The sequence below is a fragment of the Excalfactoria chinensis genome, chromosome 2, assembly GCF_039878825.1.
Source record: "Excalfactoria chinensis isolate bCotChi1 chromosome 2, bCotChi1.hap2, whole genome shotgun sequence".
NCBI lineage: Eukaryota > Metazoa > Chordata > Aves > Galliformes > Phasianidae > Excalfactoria > Excalfactoria chinensis.
Genome location: NC_092826.1, coordinates 65932742 through 65956159, shown reverse-complemented (window position 1 = coordinate 65956159; position 23418 = coordinate 65932742). Strand labels below are relative to the sequence as shown.

General features: G+C 34.4%; 1 protein-coding gene across 1 annotated transcript in view; it reads left to right on the top strand.

The window, feature by feature from the left end:
• ABCA13 (ATP binding cassette subfamily A member 13) overlaps positions 1 to 23418 on the top strand; it is a 169735-nt gene that overhangs the window by 116172 nt on the left and 30145 nt on the right. The window contains exons 42-48 of the mRNA XM_072328092.1: positions 5852 to 5906; positions 6486 to 6663; positions 10453 to 10568; positions 11987 to 12143; positions 13481 to 13734; positions 14168 to 14360; positions 15223 to 15332. Coding sequence (XP_072184193.1) covers positions 5852 to 5906; positions 6486 to 6663; positions 10453 to 10568; positions 11987 to 12143; positions 13481 to 13734; positions 14168 to 14360; positions 15223 to 15332 — 1063 coding nt within the window. The remainder of the gene's footprint in view (positions 1 to 5851; positions 5907 to 6485; positions 6664 to 10452; positions 10569 to 11986; positions 12144 to 13480; positions 13735 to 14167; positions 14361 to 15222; positions 15333 to 23418) is intronic.

The following is a 23418-nucleotide window of genomic DNA, read 5'->3' as shown; positions in this document are numbered from 1 at the left end:
CTCTAGAGTTCCCTTCCAACCTACAGTTATGTGATTCTGTGATTCTTACTGTAAAAACACAGATTTTGTAATGTGTGGCTACCTAGAAACTTGCACCAGGCCAAGATAGAATGGACTACCAGTGCCTCATCTTCTTATACCCACTGGAACAAAACATTTTAAGTCTCTAAGATTATGCCAGATTGCATACTAACTTTCTTTACTGACAGGTGGTCTGGTGGTTTAGATTTGAAGTAGAAGTTCTAGAGGTTTGGTTTTCAGACTGTCAATAGACACTGATATGAAGAAAAGTGTCGAGTTGCTCAACTCCTGAATGAAAATTGATCAGGATTTTTCCTATAACAGCTAATTCAAATATTTGTAATGGTTTTGTTTTCCTTATGCCTGTAACCTGTCCTATCCAAAATAGGAAAGGATTCTAGAGAACATCTTACTACATATAAAATTCAGAAAGAATTCATCAGCTAAAGGATGCCTTTCAACGTATTAGAGTCTGAAATGAATTTAATTGTGAACAATGTAAGAAAAGAATATGAATTTTTATCTTTAAAAGGGAGTCTAGTAGGGGGACACTGTGAGGAAACTGAAGGTACAATTAATTCCTAGTTGGCTCTTCTACTCTGGGAAGTGTATGTAGCACGAAGTTCCTAGTGACATTTCATGTGTAAATTTAAGGCCCCCAGCTCTGAAGCTCCAACTGCAGGTTGTTGTAGATGTTAAATATCTGCATAGGTTTTAGAGTAGGGATGGGAGCACTCATATTTGACAGCCATCATCACACTGTTTTCAGTGAGGGAGCTCTCAAGAAAAACATTGTATATATTATCAACAACTGTCATGTTCAGTTTCTCCTGTTAGATAACTACTGAAAAAGCATTTTATTTTGTACTGGTTTCATGTTTGTGAGTTTTTTTTTTAAATTATTTTTTAATTTAATTTCAAAATAATATTTTAAAATTTTCTATTTATTCCAGTTTTCAACCAATGAGACATCATTTTCCAATCTTTTGGTTGTGGGAAGTAGGAAATATGACAAAAAGATAATGACCAGGAGCAAGTCAGTACTTCCTTTTGTTGTGAATGGACGGTTTCTAAAAATCTCTCCTGACTCTTTTTACCCATCTCTATGCTTGCTAAATAGAATGTACTATATAGAAAAGACTACCGAAGTATTATACACTTGCCTATTTTTTGCTAACTAATGTGGATTGAAGAACCTATAAAAACAATTACTTTTTTCTCAGTTGTGTAAGGTTACGTCTTTCACTGAGCAATATAAGAGATAACAACCGAGTATTTTACCTTAAAATAAAAGAATAAATAAATTTTAAAGCAACAACAAAAATGGTTTGTAGTTATCTATGTTGTACATGTAGTTTGTGGTGCATTGGGACTGATATCTTTATTTCTTTTTGAAATTATAAACATTAAAATACTAGTTTACAAGCATGCGGTCATGTTTCTTACTTTGAGGGGACTTTTACTCCACCGTACTGTGGACAAGGAAATAGCGTCTCATTTCTCAAGAAATTCCTTTTTATATTAGAGGAGGTTTAAAGGTCTAAAAAAACCGTAACATTATGGTGTTTACTTACTCTTTGAATGTAGCATTAAAACCCTGATATAGCTTATGAATGTCCACATTTTTTATTGCTTCAAATTGGTTATGTCTCATTTTTTATTGCTTCAAATTGGTTATGCAGGGTTTTGGAAAAATTGGAACTTGTAGCTATCGCATTGTTTAGCTTGTGCCCATGAAGAAACCTAAACTGTCACTGTAAAAATAATGCGCACAAAGCTGTGCCAAGAACGTAGACAAAGGATGTTTTAGGACAATTGAAAAATTTCTGGTTGTAGTTTAGTCAGGAGTGTTTAATGGCCAGCTATCAATGTGAGAGAAATCATTTTATATTTAGAAATTTATGTAGATATACAGACAAAACTAGAGCTGAATCATTTCATTGTTGATTCTGACCGTCGTGTGTTTCCCGAGTGAATACTCTGCTGATAAAATTTTTACCCAAATGCTTAGAAATAAAATCCTTAAAATAAAATACAGTCGTCATGTAAACATCACATACATCTCTTCAGTAGGATTTTTGTCATTTGGAACTTCTTGGTTTGTCTTTTTTTTTTTTTTTTTTTTTTTAATTAAAGAATTAAAGATCTTGAAGATGATGTTTAGTTTTCAGCTTAATGAGCACCACTACAACAGCTTTACATAATAAGCATGCACATTAAGGCAAGAAAGCATCAATAAGCACATTCTACCTTATGCTAATAGCCAAGTTGGCACGGAGAGATATGTAAAGAAAGACTCTAGGTGGCTGGGAGGAGAAATTTAGAAAGAGGTGGATTATAAAGGTATAGTAAAGTGTTCGTTTAATAAAGAAATACATACTACATGTGATACCAAATGGCTTAAATGTGAAGTGCAGTATTATTTTACTCTTGAATGATACCTTATGATTTTCTCTTCCATAGCCTCAAGATAACCTTTTTCCTCTAAGAATTACCAACTTGCAAATTCATTATCTACTTTTAAATGGAGGAGGAGATATTGTTGTACTAAGAAACGTAGCAAGTGGAGGAAAGTTTTATGCTCCAGACTAACTGAAAAATTTAAAATAATGAGTAAAAAACTACTATTATATTTATGTTATAATTTGATAGGATTTGGGATTCTAACAGAACTGACTGCTTGTAATAAGAGCATACTTTGGTTAATTGTAATCAGCAACCCTGGTGCATTTCATCTCAGTTGTGTATAAATTTTCAAAAACGAAATCAATTTTTTCATCCTTATGGTTTGGATGGAAATTGAGTGTAGAAAAAGTTGGTACTATTAAAAAGAATAATAACTTTTTTTGACTCTTCTATGGAAGAGTATGTAGTTTGCTTTTGGTCAGTACTGCATGAGACAAGCCTGCAAGGAACAATATGTTTGTTTGTTTGTTCCCACCATTTTCTAACTCCTAGCAACTGTATTTTTCAGTATTTATTCTGTGGTAGAGAGTTTAGCAGTATTCTATGCATGGAACCCATGACAACTGCTGCAGTCTTCTGCATAACAGCAGTGTAGTTGTCTGAAAGTTTTGATAGCTTCACCCCAGTATCTGTGTATTTAGTAAAAAATACAGACCATAGTGATCTCAGGAGAGAGTTTGCTTCCAGTTACATTACATATTTATGAGTAGAAGCTTTCCTTTGTGAAATATTTGATGTCATTTTTGGGTGTAATGTTTTCCTTGTGGAGGAATTCAATTAAACACCTTTGCTTCATCTGCACTGCCATCTCAGATGCCATTTTGTCAAACTGCCCCTCTGCTGCCATCTGTCTTGTGTCAGCAAATGGTAATAGAATATTGTCAGGAAGGTTCAACCTTTACTGTAATACTGCCAGCATCTGCCTCTGATGGTGTGGGCCAACATAATAACATAGGAGGCATTAGTTTTGTGGTAGCCGAGTCAACATGTGTCAGATCTGAAAATAAGCTCAGACAAGTTTAATTCTGTCTATATGGTAAAATCTGTTTTAATTCTAGTTCTGACTGTTAATTCTTAATCAATAGGAATCCCTACGTATATGAACCAAAGACATTCTTTTCATATGCATACTTCAAGCACTGAAAAAGCCTAGAAAAACTTTCTGGGAATTAAACTCTTTTCCATTATGTGATTTTTCCTTTAAACAAATGGAATTTCACCTAGTACTTGGATCCGGTGGAAAAAACAGTTATCAACATCTCTGTCAGGTTTATATCACAAGAAATAGGAGCTATTAGTTAAGAAATCAGAAGAATAAAACAAATGAAAATTTTAAACTGTCCCTTCAGGCAAAAGACATGAAAGACATCTGCAATTAGCACCTGTATTTATTAGTGGTGAAGCAAAACTTTATTAGCTCGATTTTGTAAACTGCCTTTGGGCCTATTGTACATATTTTACCTCTATTTGAAGAATCTTTTTCTTGTAGTAGTTGCATCTGTAAATTAATCATCACCCTATGTGATTTAAACACCACAGTAGCTTAGTGATCTTTTAACTGTGTTGTCTTGAAAATGAGGAATGAAAAGTTAAACGGGAAAAAATAAAAACATTTATGTACCCAATCAGATTGTACCTATTACTGGAATTAAGACAACTTTTATATTTGTACAACTGGATGCTAATATAATATGACAACGTGTATTCAAATAAGTGGCAGTGCTTAGATTTCATCTGAGACAACCGCTGATTTACTTCCTTGCCAAAGATATTTGGAAGATTATAGTAATGTTAGGATGGATTTCTTTTTTTATAATTGAGAAATGCCAAATTTATTTTAAAGAGATCTTCATCCAATATTTTTAAAGAATTTCTATTTGTATTTATAGTACAGCAGTCTCTATTGTGGTACAGATACCACAGCAATACATGACATTGATCAACCTACTTCTGCAGCTCAGAGTGAAGAAAATCAACTAGTTATTATGTTTATTTATTAGATCCAGACTCTGGAAATTACTCAACAGGATACAGTATTTGTTTTGGCAGCTTGGTGATTGAGCTCTTTTTCTTGTTTATTAAGTATTTAGCCCTTTCATTAATCTCTTATAATGAGATTTTATAGAGAAAAGGATCTCTTATAGGTACAAATGGTGATCTCTTGCTAATGATGGGAATGAGATGGATGAGGCCAGTGTTTGAGACATTGATTCAGCTCAAAACTAGTAAAAATTTCCCTCAGTCTTTCCCCACATTGCCCAATCTGGCACAGACAAGAGACAGTCAAATATAAACTGTTTTAGTTTGTGAACCTGAAATACAACTGAAAAGAGAGCTGTTTGATATTATTTAAGAGTGTAACAACTTATTGCCAAGAGCCTGGTCAGTTACCAGCACTAGTTCAGTTTATTTTTCTTGTGTAAAAATGTTTTAGATATTCTACTGTTTTGCTTTAGAAATGATAGTTTGTTCAGTCCAGTAGTTAAACTGGAGCATAGAAAAAAAGTAAATTTCACTATATTTTAAGACAATTTATTTTAATGTTCTTATATTGAAAATGATCATTTTTGTAGCAAAAGGAAGAAAAGAGAAGCAAAAAGATTGTGGTATAATTTCACAGCTGTCCTAAATATTCAGGAGGTATTTTATCAGAAAATAGAACAAGGATTAGTGTGGGAGAGCAACTAAGTTTTATGTCAGTCATAATTATGTTGATGTCTTTTCTGGATTATGTACAGCAAGTCTTCAATTTCATTTATGAGCTCAAATTTGTGTTTTAAGCAGTTTAGGATCACAGGGAGATGAGAATTCCCACTATCATTGAATAAAGCATAACAAAAGGATACTTGCAAAACCTAATATCCTTGTGTTCTTGTAATTTGTAAATGATGGAGAGGTAATATAGAACTGAATCCTGGTTCAGTAAGATTGTAAGTTGTAGGTCCAGAATCTGTTCAGTTCACTCTGATAGCCAAAGAGAGAGATAGCAGAAAATATAGCAAGCAGAATTATGTATGCACTGCTTTGAAGCCAACTTCTTTCCAAGGACAGTGAAGATTTTTCAAGGTGAGAGTTTAAAGGGAAAATCAATCTCCTTTGCCTGTCAAAGTGAGATTGCTGCAGTTCACTTTCTTACAATTCTTTGTCCTGCTCCTCATTTCATCCTGCTTTGCTTCTTTCTTTTTCTTTCAATGCAGGTTTTCATAAGTTTTGTTTCTACTTTACATGCTTCACCTGAATTGTTTCAGGACTGCTTGTATTGTAAATCAAAAAGGAAATTAACTATTGTGAATTTCCAAATGGTGTATACTCTGGAACTTAAAGTCTTCATGAAACATTTACTTCTTCATAATTCTTCTTTCAGGGATCACACTCTACAGCCAACCATATGGAGGAGCCTTGCTAGATGAGGACAAAATGTGAGCAAGCTCTTAAAAGATACGTAACAGCTGCAATGAATAGTAAACTGAAGCTGTTAATTTAATAAGCTTATCTATTGCATGAAATAGGTGTGACCTGATAAATTCAATTCAGTTCCACTATGTGAAACATTTTCTCTAGTTTTCTGTTGTACATTGTCCATTGTTTATATCAAATAAGGTTGCATTGTTTTTTAGTGAAAAATATCGTATTTACCGTAGCTGCACTTTACACAGTGTTTTGAGAGTATTCTGACATTCTCAGACAGGTTAAGTAAACTGTTGTTCCTAATCTCAATGCTCTGTAGTGGTTGAAATATCTGCAAAAGCTTCACTTTATTATTAAAACATCTAAACACAGGCTATGGTCTGTGACTCATGTATAGTTTTGGAACTGAACACATTATCTTGAGCCTGTTCTCTAATGAGATGTTGACAGTGTAGAAACACAGACTTTGCAAACAGGATTATAGTCCTAATGTGTAGTATTGTTTTGGTAGAGCTGGGTTTGAAAATGATAGAATTTATTTATTTATTTATTTATTTGCACACATCACACCATCGTGCTTTGTATCCTAGAATGGAGAATGTTCGTCAGTGTGGGGTAGCACTCTGTGTCATGCTGGGTTTCTCCATCCTCACCGCATCCATTGGCAGTGCTGTAGTGAAAGAAAGAGTAACTGGTACAAAACGGTTGCAGCACATCACTGGCATGGGTTACAAAACGTACTGGCTTGCTAATTTCTGCTGTGATATGGTATGTATCCTGTAGGACAAATTGTGTTTTGCTGTAAATTTTTAATTAGTTTGATATAAATGAGCAAAATTATGTCCATAAGATATGTATGTGAACAGTATTTGAATTGCGTAGAGCAACAACTTTTGGCTATCATGTATAATATTGTGATACTGATGCTACTTCAGTACTCAGATAAAATTCAGTAAAGCATAGATTGTGTTCTTCATTTTCTAAAGTAGAACTGTAAGGTGGTAGGTAAAGTGTATGCTAACTTTAGGCACCTGTACTATTTCACAAATAAATGGATACAAGCTAATCAAACCAGATGGAGAGTATCTTCCACACAGTGGTTGATGGCAGGAGTTATTCTGCTTTCAGTGCTTTGAGTTGCCACTGGCAAAAACCTTCAGAATACAGGAGAAGCCTGGAAATGATAGCCAGCCAGCCACACTAAAGGCTTAATTATTATGTATGTTGGCAGATAATGAGAGGTATTCCCTCCTGATATCTCTGTTCCTAGCAGGATAGACAGTAGAAAGTCTTATATATGAATTCACTTTCACAGAGTGACCTAGATTGGAAATAGATCATTCTTTGTCCTGTAAATTTATTTTTCTCTTTGCATTAGACACAATACTATTTGCACGCGGATTATTAACAAATAGGAAAATCTCAAAATATTCTCTTTTAAAATACCTTTTTTACCCCTCTAACCTAACGTAAAGAAAGAAATGCCACTAATAGCTGATTTCTGCATCAGATTTATGCCAACAAAGTTAAATAAAATAGGTGTTTTTGCTTACATTCTTTGAGTCTGAGAAGCTGATTTCTTTTCAGACCAATAAGCAAAGGTGGTGAAATAGAACTAATGCACTTGTAGTTCTTAGTCACTGAATTCACCAACTATATAAAGAAAGTCCTCTGGCTTCCCTCTGAGCATAGATTCCACAAATGTTCTTCAAATATCTTTTTTGAAAACGACTCTTTAAAAAACAAAAGACAAATTTTCTCCATTTGTATGTATATGTGTGTGTGTGTTTATATGTGTATATATGTCCACCACTGAAAGGATGTTTCATTGTTCACCTGTAATAAAGCCTTCCAATAGTACCAGTTGAGCATTTGGAAGGGATTTGGGATTAAGACATCTACCTATCTAAGAACTCTTGTTTTTAGATAACTCAGGTGCTGCATGTTTATTGTTAATTTAGTGTCTGTTTTTAGAAGGAAAGTATGAATGAGAAGATGTTTTGACTTAGAAGAGTTTTTTCAGAGGCAACAATTAGCAATTTAAATCATCTGGATTATTCAAAAGTAATGCAGATTCGCGCCACTAGAGGAAGGATAGAAATTTTCTGTATTTTGTTTAACCCACTAGAAGATCAGGGAAGGAAGGTCTGGGATTTAGCATAGGCAGTGCAAACATGAATTGCCCTTCTCAGGAACAAAGATTTTTTAGAATGCACTTCATTCTCATTCAAAGTTTTCTAAATCTGAAACATTAGAGATTCACCTATCCATGCTTGAAATCAGGATTTTCTCACTTGAGCAAGCCTGAAGTAAGAGCACATTTATCCAAAAGTTATTTACATGGTCAGTCAATCTTTGTATTCCCTTTTCTGCCATGTCAGGTAAGAAAGCTTGGTTGAAAACTTGTTTCTTCATCATTCAGTTTCTCCTTGTGTAGTGAAGTCAGCTCCATGTTATTTTCTGCCAACCTTTTCCTTTCAAAATGTTCTCACAAATTCAGCATTGTACTGCATGATCAATCATGATCTGGGAAAGAACAGACACTACTTTAAATGCTAATTGTACTGCAGATCATCTAGGGACACTGAGCACCTGAATATATGAACTGTCAAATCTGAACTCTCTACACACATTTTAAGCATTTCAGGCTCAGTCCTGTATTATTGGTAGCATTATCTTTACTAGACCTGCAGAGGTGTTTGATTTATGAAACTACTGTCATAAGAATTAGTCTGTTCCTAGTATATTTATGCACGAGAATAGTATTCATTACGGTGTTCAACATATAGGAAAAGTTTATGTGCTTGAAAAATTTTATGACAGATTACAATGTTTTGTTAAGATTAAGTTTGTTTCACTAGGGGGGCAAAATACAGGAAAGATTTTTCTAATATAATTGAATGTTAAGAGTGTTTTTTACAGAAAAAACAAATATATTTATCTCTTGAAATATTTTAGTCTCAGATGCTTTATAACTTCTGTGTCATATTTCTTAAGTGGCGTCAGAATAACTGGCTCCCAAATCTGTGGAGTAGTATTGCATGATATTTATGTATGCCACCGGTGGTGCCATAAAATACACAGAGAACAAGATGAAAACATTGCTCCATTATCCTTTCCTTCAAAAATGTTTGTCTTCCCACCAAGAAAGAAATGATGCCCTCTGTTGTCAGCGTGAACTGGTTGGCATTGTGGTTCAGTATGACAGTCTCTTTTTACACTAAGGATACTGTGAAAGATCAAGTATCTAGCTAGAATAATCATTTGTTGCCTTTAATGCGGTTTCATCTCAGAGTCTAAGCTATGTAGGCTTCTCCAAAAGTAATGCCTCTTCTTTATTTCCATGGAAACTACAACAGATTGACAGAGCACAACAACACTATTTGATAGAGCAAATTCTCAGCTACAAAACGCTGTCTTTCAACATAGCAACCACCATTAGCTATGGATTTTTGACAGCAATCAGCAAGTGCCCGCATGCCATTCTTCTGAAAATTTGTACCACTGAAGGTGACCCAATGTCATCGCTGCTGAAACACACCACTCCTTGCCTCACTGTGCTCTCATGCACTGATTGGTCTCCAGCAAGTGACTATGAATGCCAGTGGGGACAATTTTTTTATTATTATTATTATTATTATTATTATTATTATTATTTTATTTTTTTTTTCTGCATAGAGGATGTGTTCAAGTGGCAGAGGATCTCCAAGAGATGGTTTAGTGGTTGCTGTAGCTACGGTAATGGGAGGACAGTTGGACTAGATGATCTTGTAGGTTCCTTCCAACCTTGTGAATCTATGATTCTGTGATTCCATGAATTCTCTTCTACACTTTTGCTTCATCCGCACTTCCATGTCAGATGCCACAATGGGATATTGGTATCAATCTCTGCTGCCATACCACCAGTATCTGCCTCTGACATTGCAGGCCAAAGTTTTTTTTTAAATGAAACAAAATAGGAGGCATTACTTTTGGAGCAGCCCTGGCATATTAGGATAAGGCTAACTGTTAGTGCATCTAACTCTTGTAAATATTATGCCTTATTCCTATTAAAGAGCTGTTCTTGGCTTCATCAACACATACAGCCTTCATTAATGCCTCCTTCAAAACTGTGTTCTTACCAGTCTCCTGTGACTGATACATAAGTCAATGAAACTATTCTTTCTGGATCCAAGACACTGTATTGACACCACAATTGGATGTTTTGGAGCAATAGTCCCATATGGACTCATTATCTGGAAGGGTTAGCTTGTTAAAAGGATGTGTTGAAAAGGTCAGTAGAATCAGAATTAGGGAGAGTATTCTGTAGATGGATTTTATTTTGTCAGGGTAAGTCTAATGTGGACATATATAAGAGAGACTGCTTCACAGTCAGCACTGGAGTAAGAAATAGCAGAGCTCTTCTGCTTGATACTTCCTGATTCAGAGTATAATTATTCAAATATGGAAAAGTTAATTTATAGAGCTTTTCTATACTAATTAAGGAAGACCAGTAAGAAATGCTCACCTACTAATTACCTTTTTTTTTTTTTTTTTTTTTTTTTCTTGTATTTCTAGCTGTTTTATATGCTTCCTGTCACCCTGTGTGTTGGTGTTATTACTGCCTTCCAGCTATCAGCCTTCACTTTCCGAAATAATTTGGCAGCCACTGTTATCCTGCTGGTTCTCTTTGGGTATGTGATTGGAAGTGCTACTATAGAATTACTTTTTGTAGAAAACAAAGAAAAATCTTTACACTTGCTTTGTACCTGCTGCTGAATGCGTGGTGTTCTCTCTTTCAAAATGATTATGATTCTGCAAAAGATAGTAAGAAAATAGACTGAAACGCAAGTTTGAATGTTTGACATGAAAGGGCAAGGAGGTGAAACTTTCTTACCCACTCAGGAAGTAATAAAAGAAAGAACTGTAAAAGTCAATCATTTGCCGTTAGAAATTGATTGTATGCCATCTTACAGGAAGTAGGGAATAATAACAGTCAGGTCAGAATTTCAGTGCTTAGAGCTGCAGAGGATCATCATGAAGAAGAGCAATGTGTGTATTTTGTTGCAACTCTACCTGTTTTGTTTAATTCTATAGTTTTACACATCTCTGGCAACTTATATTTCCAGTGAGATGGCTGTCCAACATGGAGTACTGAACTGGCTGAAGATTTGTCTGCATATAGTGTAGTGGGATAGGAAAGTCTTTCCATCCATCCTTTGTGCTTAAGTTTCACATATAAGAAAAAAAAAAAAAAAAAAAAAAAAGTTATGAAAAGTTAAAATAATTGGTTAAATTAAGCATTGATTTCTCTGTAGAAATATAAATCAAACTGTGAATTTAAACTAATGGTCTGTCTGTGCTCTTACCTTGCCTCTTCTTATGTTCTGTCTGAGGTGATGTGGAAGTCTGAAAATAAACAGTTATGGGATAAGCATTCTGAAAAAGACTTTTCATCAGTTCTTAAATAAGTGTTGCTGTTTGTGTATAACTTACAAAACACATTTAGATACTGAAATGTGTTCTCTCATGAGAGAATACAGGGAAAGAAAGTAGAAAGGACTTCCTGTAAGATCAAGATATCTAGTTATAGGTCATACTTTATAATATAATACTCTATTATTTTATACTTTATTTGCTAAAGCAAATGTGCCAACCCATAGCACTATTGTGCTATGATGGCACATCACTGTTTTCTCCCCTCTTCTCTCTCTCTCTCCTTTTTTTTTTTTTTTTTTTTTTTTTTTTTTTTCCCTCCCACTCTGTGCTTCCTCTCCTTCCATGAAAGCTTCTAAGGAAAGCTTCTTGCTTGATATTCATGATAGCTGTTTCCAGTATTTAGTATCCTGTGTGAAATGTTTGTTCAAAGATGCATGGTTTTGCAGTCATTTGGAAAGCAAGATGGTGAACTCTGGAATACTGAAAGTAAAAAATATTTAGTGGAAATGTGCAATAATTGTTTATGTCTGCCCGTTGCAGGGCAGCTGGTATGGGTACTTCTGTAGAATCATAAAGTAATTAGATAAGAAAATATATATCAATTTTTCTTCTTCTCACAGTTTATCAAGAGTTACTTTTTTTGTGACAAATCTGTTTTCTAAAAAACTTTCAGATATGCAACTTTACCATGGATGTATCTTGTATCCAGATTCTTCTCGAGTTCAGATGTAGCTTTTATTTCTTACATCTCCTTAAATTTTGTGTTTGGCCTTTGTACCATGCTGGTGACTCTACTACCTCGTCTATTAACTATAATTTCCAAAGTCCAGGTGAGAATGAAACCTTAGCTTTATGTTACTGTGAGAAGTATGCATACATCTCTACATGTACATGCCTATGTACATCATACGCAGGTCCTTCTGAAAGTAATGCCTCTTCCTTATTTCCATGGAAACTACAACATTGACAGAGCACAACAACACTATTTGATAGAGCAAATTCTCAGCTACAAAATGCTGTCTTTCTACATAGCAACCTCCACTAGCTATGGATTTTTGACAGCAATCAGCAAGTGCTTGCATGCCATTCTTCTGAAACTTTGCACCACTGAAGGTGACCCAATGTCATCGCTGCTGAAACACACCACTCTTTGCCTCACTGTGCTCACACACACTGATTGGTCTCCATAAACAATCAGCAAATGACTATGAAATGGGATGCTGGTGGGAAGGTTCAGTTTCTCCTGCCATACCACCAACATCTGTCCCTGAAATTGCAGGCCAACTTTAAGAAAAAAAAATAAAGTAGGATGGCATTACTTTTGGAGCAGCCCTCATATATAGATATGTATGTGTGTATATCTACATTTGCACAGACAAGATCATTTCCAGCAGAAAATTTAGCCATTTTAAGCCTTCATGATTTTTATTTCCATGTTGCTCTTTTGCTTATTACTGTCTTGAGCTTTAACTTATTTATAACTTGAAAAAAAAAAATAATTCATACTGTAATGATTAATTAAGTTATAATTTGTTTTAAGAGGGGCTATTCAGATCCATTTGAATAGATTATATACATTGTAAAATGTCTTTGAATAGTAGTGACATAAGAGATAATATGGTTATTTCTAGGATCTGTAATGCACTGTTTGGGTAGTAATATGCATTCTCACTCCACATATAAAATTAGTTTTCGTTATTCATAACCCGATGAAGAAAAAAAACAGAATGTGTATTTGACTATCTGTGTATGTATTAGATGATAAACTTGCTGTTTGAATCCAAATATGGATTGTGAACCACTCAAGTTTGCAAGGACACTGACTTGGTGTTAAGTGGATGATTTAGAATTAATAACATTCAAATATTACTTTTTAAAGAAAATGAAATGGTCACAGTCATGTGTCTGTTCTGTCACTATCTGTAAATGTCAACCTACACTAGAATTCCACAGTTGTAGATACTCAAAAATTTAGACACTCTATAACACAGTAAGAGATGACTGTTGTTTCAAAATAGTTCACAGTATGTTCTGCTGAAATCAGTTTGCCTTGAGTGAGATTTGAATGCTGTATCAAGTTAAGTGAGTGTCCTTGATATTTGGTTATACAAAACTCACATTTTTTTCCTTTTTTTTTTTTTTTTTCTTTTTCTTGCTGAATTTTAAGAGTTTTCAGAACATCTACAAGATCCTCAAATGGGCATTTATCATATTCCCACAATTCTGCTTAGGCCAAGGTTTAATAGAACTTTCTTACAACCAGATCAAATTTGACCTAACCAGCAACTTTGGAATAGACTCGTATGTAAGCCCTTTTGAAATGAATTTTCTGGGCTGGATTTTTGTGGAAATGGCCCTACAGGGAACAGTTCTTCTTCTTTTACGGCTGTTTTTCCATTGGGATCTACTTCAGAAACCAAGGTGTGTGCATTATCATTTGTTTTGCTATAGTGGACTGTTAACTAATTTTTAAAGAAAGAAAATGGTAGCATCCCATTCATTTAGGGGGTTTGTTTTATTTGTTTCTACGTTATTTGAACTAAAATATTTGAAGACTTTATGCTCTCATGCTCCCTTCCTGAACTAAGGATTTCCTTTTCTGATTTAAGTTCTGTTTCAATGTAGAGTTTATATACAGTCTAAAGTCCCAGTTGCTGTTATTTATGAGTAATAGGGTACTAATACGATTTAGGAAGGAGAAAAAATTAAACATGTACATGATGTATAAAAATCATAAGTACTTGCTGTCTCCCTTGGATTCTGCTGAGATTGAATCAACAATCTTTGAAGGACTGCAATCCACGAGATATACAAAGTATAGTAATGTCCAGTTTGTTGTCACCTTATATTTTAGGAGTCAGCATTCAGTTAACAGCTTGGTCAACCCATTAGAAGATATTGATGTAGAAATGGAACGACAGCGACTTTTTGGGGGAAGAACTCATAATGATGTCCTTCTTCTGTACAATCTGAGGAAGAGTTACGGAGGTTTCAGTAAGAAGAACACAGCTGTGGAAAACATAAGCTTGGGAATAACAAAAGGAGAGGTAAAGAGAACTTTTTTTTCTTTCAGAATAAAACTCTTGACTCTGACCAGTTGTTTGGACCTGCATACCTGCAATCAAAGTATGATAGATAGCAGTGGAACAATTTTAATTGTAGCAATTTTTTGAAAATAAATATCTTGAGGGCAGTGGAATTTTTTGTGGTCTTCCAGAAGAAACAGTTCGCATAGTTGGTTTCAGCAGTTCAGTGACCAAAGAAAAAGTAAATTATATCTAACTCAACTGCATACTGTGAATAGGATCCCGAATTTGTCCCAAAGCAAGGTTGTATTTCTCATATTGAAATCATCCCACTATTTATCAGTGAAACAGTTAATGAAACAAGCATTTTAAAAATATGGAGTGTTATTTTTAGTCTAACTGCAAATACTGCCCTAACTTAAGAATGTTTTCTTTGCAGCTGTGCTCTGAAAGAGCTGTTTGGAGTCAGTATCTGGGATGTTCACTATTCATTAACTTGTACAAAGTGAAACAGCTGAGAAATATCGACTCTATAGACTAGCTCTCAAATTGGATGTGAAAACCTCAAGTTCAATCCTAGAACTTTATAATAAAATGGATAACTAATGCATTAAATTATAGAGCAGAGTTTTAAGTGGAGGGCTAGAATACTAAATAAGTCACTTGTAGGAATGTAAGAAGTAATCAAAGCATTTTATTTTATTTGAAATTTGTTTTCTGTTGGAACAGCAGTTGCACAAACTAAAAAATCATATTAACTATTTTATAAATAAGATGGGAAATACAAAAAAAAATCCTTTTGAAGAATTAACACAGGGTAGTAGATCAATAGATCAATTTTTTATTTTATTTTTATTTTTATTTTTTTTTAAATCTCTGTTAGTGTTTTGGACTCCTGGGAACAAATGGAGCTGGGAAAAGCACAACGTTTAAGATGCTGACTGGAGATATCGTTCCATCTGCAGGGCGTGCTGTTATCCGAACTCCTACAGGGTAAATAACGCAGGGTTGGATCAGAATAGTGCTACTGAATAATGCCAGTGATCAAAGACTCAGCAGTCTTCCATCATTTTCACTTGTAGTACGGAGACCTGTTTTTGTTTCCTTTTAAATGTATATTGCATCATCACTGTCAAGCCTTGTCAGGAAGGGCGGGGATTATGACAGCAGTTATCTAGTAGCAAAAGAGCAGTAAGCCTTAGTTTTAACAAAAATCTTCAAATTTGTTACATCCGGATAAATGGACATATCACTCCATTCTGCACTTAAAGGTTTCCAACCTTAGAATAGCGATCAGTGCTCCAAATGGATACTTTTAAGATATTCCCTGATGCTTCTGTCGTTTAGTATCATTAATTATTTAACTTATACACAGTGTAATTAGGATAGGAGGTAGTCTTGGTTGCATTGAAGCTAACTTTGAAAGCGGAATAAGTAATTAATGGCTGTTTTGGCTTAGATATAACCAACATTTACAGTTTTTTTCTAAGCTCTTTGCTGGAGGGATAAAATTATTTTAATGTCAAGCCAAAGTAAAAAGTTCTTATGTTGCATGTCTACTTGTGAGTTTATATTTTGGGCTTTTTAATGATTTTAAAATTTCCTTTTAAAATTATATCTATTTCAAAATCTGCCTTTTCTAGAAGTAGAAGTGAGGGGTTTAATTCAGAAAATTTTTAACTGAAGTATTTTGAAATTTACAAAATGGGAATTTGCATGTCTGTATTTTAGAATTTAAATAGATCAAAACTCTTCTGAGTTAAACTTTTGTGTGCTCCTCGTGTTTAATAATAGATTTGAATAGACAGTAATACCTGATAATTCATGCTACATAATGAGATAATGCATGATTATGTTGCTATATATCTTGTGTATTACTTTAATTTCCCCCACTGTATTTTGTAAACCAAACATACATGCATGAGTAAGTAAAGTAAAAATGTCATTTACTGTGAACTAGGATGCAGATAATGAAATTTGACACATTTAATAGACTAGAGAGGAGGTCATTAGGAGATGGTCACATTTAAGTGTCTATAATATCTTCGACAATATGATATTGTATTATGACGTCAGTTCAGGTTAGGTGTCTCAGTGCTTCTTTCACAACTGGATACAGAAGCCAACAAGTGAATATAAAGCCCATATTTCTATATTTATTCTAATATTGTAAAGGTGTAAACCTCAAGTGGGAGCTGCAGTTGCACAGTAGCTAACCTTGGCAAAGCAGATTGCTTTGAGTCTAGTAGAGATCTGAGTAATTCTAGACTTTGTTGTGTGTGTCGTATTATGTTTTGGCAAACCAGCATTGTTTGCTGTTCTACTGTAAATCAAATGAGAGCAAACTTTTTGTCTCTTAATAGATTATACCCACCGCCAGCCTGGAGAATCCTTTCTAAGCACTTGGACTAATGCTAAAATTATTCATTGAAAGCAGAATATACATATATATTTTCCTGAATAGGATTGACTTATGGTCAAAAAAGAGAGTAAGATTGTGATCTGTGAACCAACTCAATTACCTGTAGACTGTTGAGAAGATACAGAGATGCTCGTAATAAGATTTGATGTTGCTGTCTTAGTTGAATTTCAGACACAGCTATTTCCTTTTCTGAGGAGCAATCAGGTTTATCCTACATAAAAGAACAAGAACTGGTACAAATAACAAGTTCCCAAACAGCGGGAAAAACACTGTGTTATTTATGTCTTGGTTAGTTGCAGAGAACAGCTATTAAAATTATTGCCTCTGAGTCCCAGATCTTTAGCTACAGCACTTAAGTCTTGGGAGCCAAAACCAAGAAACTTCAATATGTTAGACATATGAATTTCTTTTAATTTTCTGTGTTACACAATATGTTCTCTAAGGAATATATCCACTCCATATGAGGAAAACAACTGCAGCTTTCAGATATTTGCTCTCAAAAGTCTGATAACTGTGTATGTCTTAACAAATGCAAAACTGCTCATAATTGTAGAACATAGCTCTGTCATCATCCTTCATGATCAAATAAAGAAATTAGTATGAAAAATTATTAGTTTAAATATTTGAGAACATAACTGATATAACTCCACACGCAACATTCTTAGTTTTATAACTGTTCCTGTTTCATTGAATAACAGTGCTTGAAAGTTCTCGTTTAAAAGAAAAAAAGTATATTTTCCTGATAATTAGTGTAATAGTTTCACTGAGTATGGAACAGAGTCAGAAACATCTCTTTCAAGCAACTGCACTGAAATCAAACTTGAATTTTATGAGAAAACTTTTGCACCTTTGAACAACTTGACAAGAAATGGAAGACCTGATTTTCAAATGTATATGATGAACTGCAAAGTAGAATTTTTGGAACTTCAGCCTAAAACATTTTGGAGGTAAATAGGGTTGCATAGAAAGAGCTGTGTTTCTCATACAATGATAATCAGTTGGTGTTGAGGGGAATCCTTCTGGATTCTAAAAGCAGGAAAATGCATTAATGATCTGAAGCTGCCTTTTTAAAAGGGCATAAAAGCAGATTCACAATACCTTCATGTGCATAAAAAAGATTTGTTAGCCTCCGTGTTAATTATTTGTTGAATGTTTAATACAAGAAAGAAAGAAAAAAAAAAGAAAAAAAAAAAGGAGCATATCACTAAGAATTGAAAATAATTTCACTTTTTGTAACAAAAGCTTGGTTGAGATGAATAAAAGCTAAGGGCTGCATAACAGATTTCAGTATTATTCAGATTCATAAAACTGGTGCAGAAATTTTTATTAAATGCTAAATCTAGCTTCATCTCTTCTACACATTAAATTTCTTGGCATTCTCTTTGATGAGGACAGTCTTTTGGGGAAGGGAAGGCTTCTGATCTGTTTTTAAACTCTCCTTTTGATACATTACAAATCAGTTAGATATTTCTAAACAGTGCATGCACCTAAACTTTGATGTATATTAGCATTTACATGAGGAATGCTCGTTTATAGCATGCAAGCTGAGCGGTCTACCAAGAAACTCTATTTTAGATTTTCATATTCATCTGAAAAGTCTTTTAGGCAACTTCTATAATTTGCTGTCCCCTTCTGCTTGTAACAGTGAAATATATGTACTGCAGTAAGAGAAATAATAGGAAGTTATCACTAAGTACAGTCACTCTTGTGAAGGTAATAGCAAAATGCTACTCATAGGGGATTTTGCCTTTTTTATTATTTTATGTATCTCATTAACATTGCTATTATTAGTGACATATCTGTCCAGATGAAATATAAAAAATAATTAACATATAAAGAAAGTGTCTCCATGTTAGGTATATTTCCAACCCCAATATTAAAATGTGGCAAAGAAGGTGAAATACTGACACTGAAGTACCAGCAGTCTCTTTGGCAAAGGTCAGAAATATTAAAAGCAAAAAGGAAAGTGACTAGAATTATTTTTATTATTATTATTATTATTTTTAACTAAAATTTGCTTACCTGTATTTATAAAGAATGATGCTATAAAACATTAGAAGATAGTTGGCTGCATGGTCTGTAATGCTTAGAGGGGTTCTTTATATTCTTTGTAGTGCTTGTGTTTCTCTATAAGGTTACAGATGGTCTCAGATTAGCTTATGTTTAGCTCTGATTCTGTGACTAGATAGCCACCATTGTATGAAACAGCTAAATTTAAGCTAGTGTGGATGTTAAAAAATGTTTCCATAGTAATTTATTTATTTATTTATTTATTTAAGTGTATAGTTGACATTGGACACATTCCTTTTTGCATGTTACAACCTTGGCAGCCTTGGTCTAACTTTAATAACTGTATCATAAAGCCTTCTTCAACTAAGTAGAGCTAAAGATGGCTAGATGGCTTGGCAGAGAAAATGTCAAAATTCTTTGAAGTGTCTTGTCAGGATCACTGTAAGATAATGCAAGTTGTATTTTGTTTGCTTTTTTTTTTTTTTTTTTTCCTCAAGCTCTTTTGCAGTCATCTTCACTCTAATTTGCCAGGGTAGGCTGTAAGTTCATACTTGGCACAGTCTCGGTTGTGGGTGCACACTCCAAGTAGTTACAGTGCGCCCAATCTTGTTCATAAGAGGCCTGAAGCATTTGGCTGTCTTCCATTTGTAATTAATTTATCTCCTATGAATTTCCATTTCCTTCTGCATGGATATTCTCCATGACAGCAACTCCCCATCCTACTTGAATTAAAAGTCAGTCATCTCAGCTGTTGTATTACAAAGTCGTAGGACCTAAGAACTGTTCTTCAAAGATGGAAAAGTAAGATAGAATTTGGACTTTTTGATAGTTATGATATTCAACTTGATAAATAATTAAAAATGTAATTCAAATAGCTTTACTTGAAAGGCAGAATAAATTTGCATCAATATAATGGCTGAGATAGCTGTTGTTATGGTGTATATCTGTATAATTAGTTAAATTATACCTAACCTTCAGTTACAGTAATTATATTTTAACCTTGATTTTTTATAATGTTAATTGAGCATTAGTATGCATGGAATTGAATGTGCAGTTATGAGTACAATAGAATGTCTAACTACTTTTGCAATTTGTAAGTTTATATTTCATTTTGTCTAAATAATGGAACTTATCTCTCTGCAGAAGACATTGTAAGTAGAATATATATAATTGCCTTTATTTTAACTGCATTCAGACACTGCAGAAAGAGCAAACAAAAATGAATGAAAATGTGCATGATAGTCAACAGCGAAACATTTTTTCATAAACAGCCTAACAGCTGATATTGGTGGAATTAAGTTGTCTTGAAATTGAGGTCATGCATATGAATGTTGACCCACATCTACCTAAGCAATATTGTTGGTAAACACTGTGACAAATAAGAAGCAAATCCAGTCTCTGCAGTAATTAGCCTAGCTTTCTGGAAGATACAAATCCACTTCATATCGAAGAAAGAAACAGGTTTTGTCCAACATTTCTTACACATTTTGGTGTTTTTGTCTCTGTTCAGTGCAAACAAAGGGTCAGGACACCCTAGGGTACCTTTCAGGGCTGGAATCAGATTTCAGCTGTGTTGAAACACACACACAAAAAAGGATGGAAGTAAATGTCTTAAAACAATCTGCAAAGGTATAAATTTAAACGAAAGTTTTATCCAGTCAGAGTTTAATTTATTATCTGCAGTACCTTGCAAGGCTGACAAATGTCTTTCATCATTAATACAAAACTTTGTAAGGTTATCACTCCAAACTTGTGGAAACCTCCTTGAGTCTTGCACTGTTTTGTGTTGTTTGTTGGTTTTTTTTGTTTGTTTTGTTTTGTTTTCCTGGAAGGATTCATAACAGTTTATCACAGTTTTCACTGTAAAGATGGAAACCAAAGTATTTAGAAAAGATTGAAACACAATATTTTAGAGGCTTCAAGAGCTACTCTCAGCTTTTTTTCTTAAGAGTAATGTATGTTCTATTGACCTTTTCAGGTAGTATAATGAAAGAGCAGTTTTGCAAGTTTAAATCTTTATTTAATGTGTGAAGTATTCAAGACAGATTTTGTTGGTTTCATCTGTTGCAGCTGTTTCTCTTCACAAGAGTAAATAAATAGTAAATGGAGGTATAGACTAAGCTTGATGATATAATCTAAAAACAAATCAAAAATCAAGAAGGAAGGAACTAATGTTCCATACCTTAACCTAATCAAGATATGTGATCGAAGTAACTAAAAAGATCTCAAGATAACCTATACTAAATGCTTTTATAATGACGCAGAAAGTCTTGTATTAGTCTGACTTCCAACCTGTAGTTTTTAGGTATTACATTAGGATTCACTGTGTCTACTATGGACAGAAAGGCAGAAGGAAATTGGAGTCTGTAGTTGTATTTTCTGTATCTTTAAAATTAAGTTTTCTCCTCCTGTCTCTCATGTTGTTTACATGAATGGCCTAAAGAAAAATGTTATCATGCTGACAATAAAAGGGCAGAAGACAATTGGTTGTTTTTCTCTGAGCTGAGAGAAAGATCCATCACTTTGCTGCAAAATAATCCATAGTTCAGAAAATGTAAGAACACATATTTCCAATTCGATTCTGATAATGTCACACATTAGGATGCCTGCTAAAGGAGGTTATAATTAATATAGTCAGCAGTATCATTTTTTTAAATGTCATTTACAGCATATCATTTAGTGAAAATGTTTTCTAGTATTATGCTGTAACTACTTGAAATGTTCATTTCATTTTGGGTTGGCAGGGACCTTTAAGATCACCTAGTTCCAACCCCCCTGCTGTAGGCAGGGACACCTCCTCTAGATTAGGTTGCCCAAAGCCCCATCCAGCCTGGCCTTCAATGCTTCCAAGGAAGAGGGCATCCACAACATCTCTGGGCAACCTGTTCCAGTGGCTCACCACCCTCACAGTAAAGAATTTAATCGAGTCTAAATCTACTCTCTTCCAGTTTATAGCCATTTCCCCTCATCCTGTCAATACCTACCCTTATAAAAAGTCCCTCCCCAGCTTTCCTGTAGGCTCCCTTCAGGTACTGGAAGGCTGCTATTAGGTCCCTCTGAAGCCTTCTCTTCTCCAGGCTGAAAAGCCCCAAGTCTCTCCATCATTTCATGTAGGGGAGGTGCTCCAGCCCATCTGATTGACTTTGTCGTAGTCCAGAGGATTTCAGTGTCCCTGTGCTGCGGGCCCCTGAACTGAATGTTATGTGACAGGTGGGGATCTCATGAAAGCAGACTACAGGGACAGAATCACCTCCCTCAACCTGCTTGTTGATTTCCAGCTTTTTTTTTTTTTTTTTTTTTTTTCTGACCATTACTTGGTGATATTGCTGAGGAAAGGAGTTGTACTGTGAATACTGAAAAAGTTGCAATAAAAAGCTAGAATCTATATAGCTTTTTTTCCCCTTCTGTTCATATTGCTTTTATGCAATATATAGTCAGTCATCTAGAGATGGAAAAACATTAGGTCCATGAGTTCATTAGTGGATACGTTAGAATTTCTTTACTAATGGGAATGTTCTAAGTGTTTCAAGGTCAGCACTAATGGATGCAGTTGCAAGATATGGATGAAGCAAAGTAAGAGTATTAAATGATGTATTCTCATTGCATTTATGAAAACTAAAGGTTGCTGAGCGGGATCTTGTTCATTAGAGGCTGTATGCACCTCATAGGAAGCACAGCACTAAACTTGTATCTGTGTAATTAGCACTGGGGACGCTGAAGTGTTTTTATTTCCTGATGCAAACTGAGTAACTATTGTCTAATCAAGTTCTAGCTAAAGGACATCAGGCATCTGTTATTTTTTGCAACCATGCACACTAATTTTTTGTTCTTCGTGGTATGGATCCATTCTGGACTATATGTATCTATCCAGACAGAAACTTCATGCTGAGTAAATGTCCCTGAATTTACCCCTGAGTGTGATTTGTTCTCTTGTGACTTAACTTGGCATATTACCAGAATTAGTTCTTCTCCAAGGAGAGTACCTGCACCAAAAAAGAAGCATTGTTACTGTGCCTGAATCTTTTTGTATAGCAAAATTTATACAGTTCACTCTATTCAGTAGAATCTTGATAGCATTTTACTGTAGTTTCACAGTGTTAAAATTCATTAAATGAAGAATCCACAGCATCTGTCAGGCTATGCAGAAGGATCAACATTATTGAATACATATCTTACAGTAAATATGACCTTAAAAACTCATTTGTTTTGATTATTTGATTTAGGTATGGCTAGAAACTGAGCTAGGGGAAAACAAAATCTATGTATACCTTATTTTAAATAACTTACAAGTAGTTACAGAATAATGACAAAGTACAGTTCTGTACCATTCCCACTTCCATTTTTCTTTTTTCTTTCCCCCCCCTCCCCTTCTATTCTTTAGTCTAAGGAGATGTCTACAGGCAGACAGTTAACTTCCTTAGTACCATCCAAAGTTGCATAGGTGCTAAAATTTTATGTCTTTGCTATTAAGAGCAAAAGCCCATTCTAATTAGTAACCATCAAGGTTTGTCACAATCATGATAAGCTGTCTTTTGACAGGATTAAAATATTTTGATGCTATGATTCTATGCTATGATGCTATGATTTACTTGATTCATCAAGTAAAATATAGTGTCTAAGTTTTCCTTTTTTTTTACCCCCCAGACT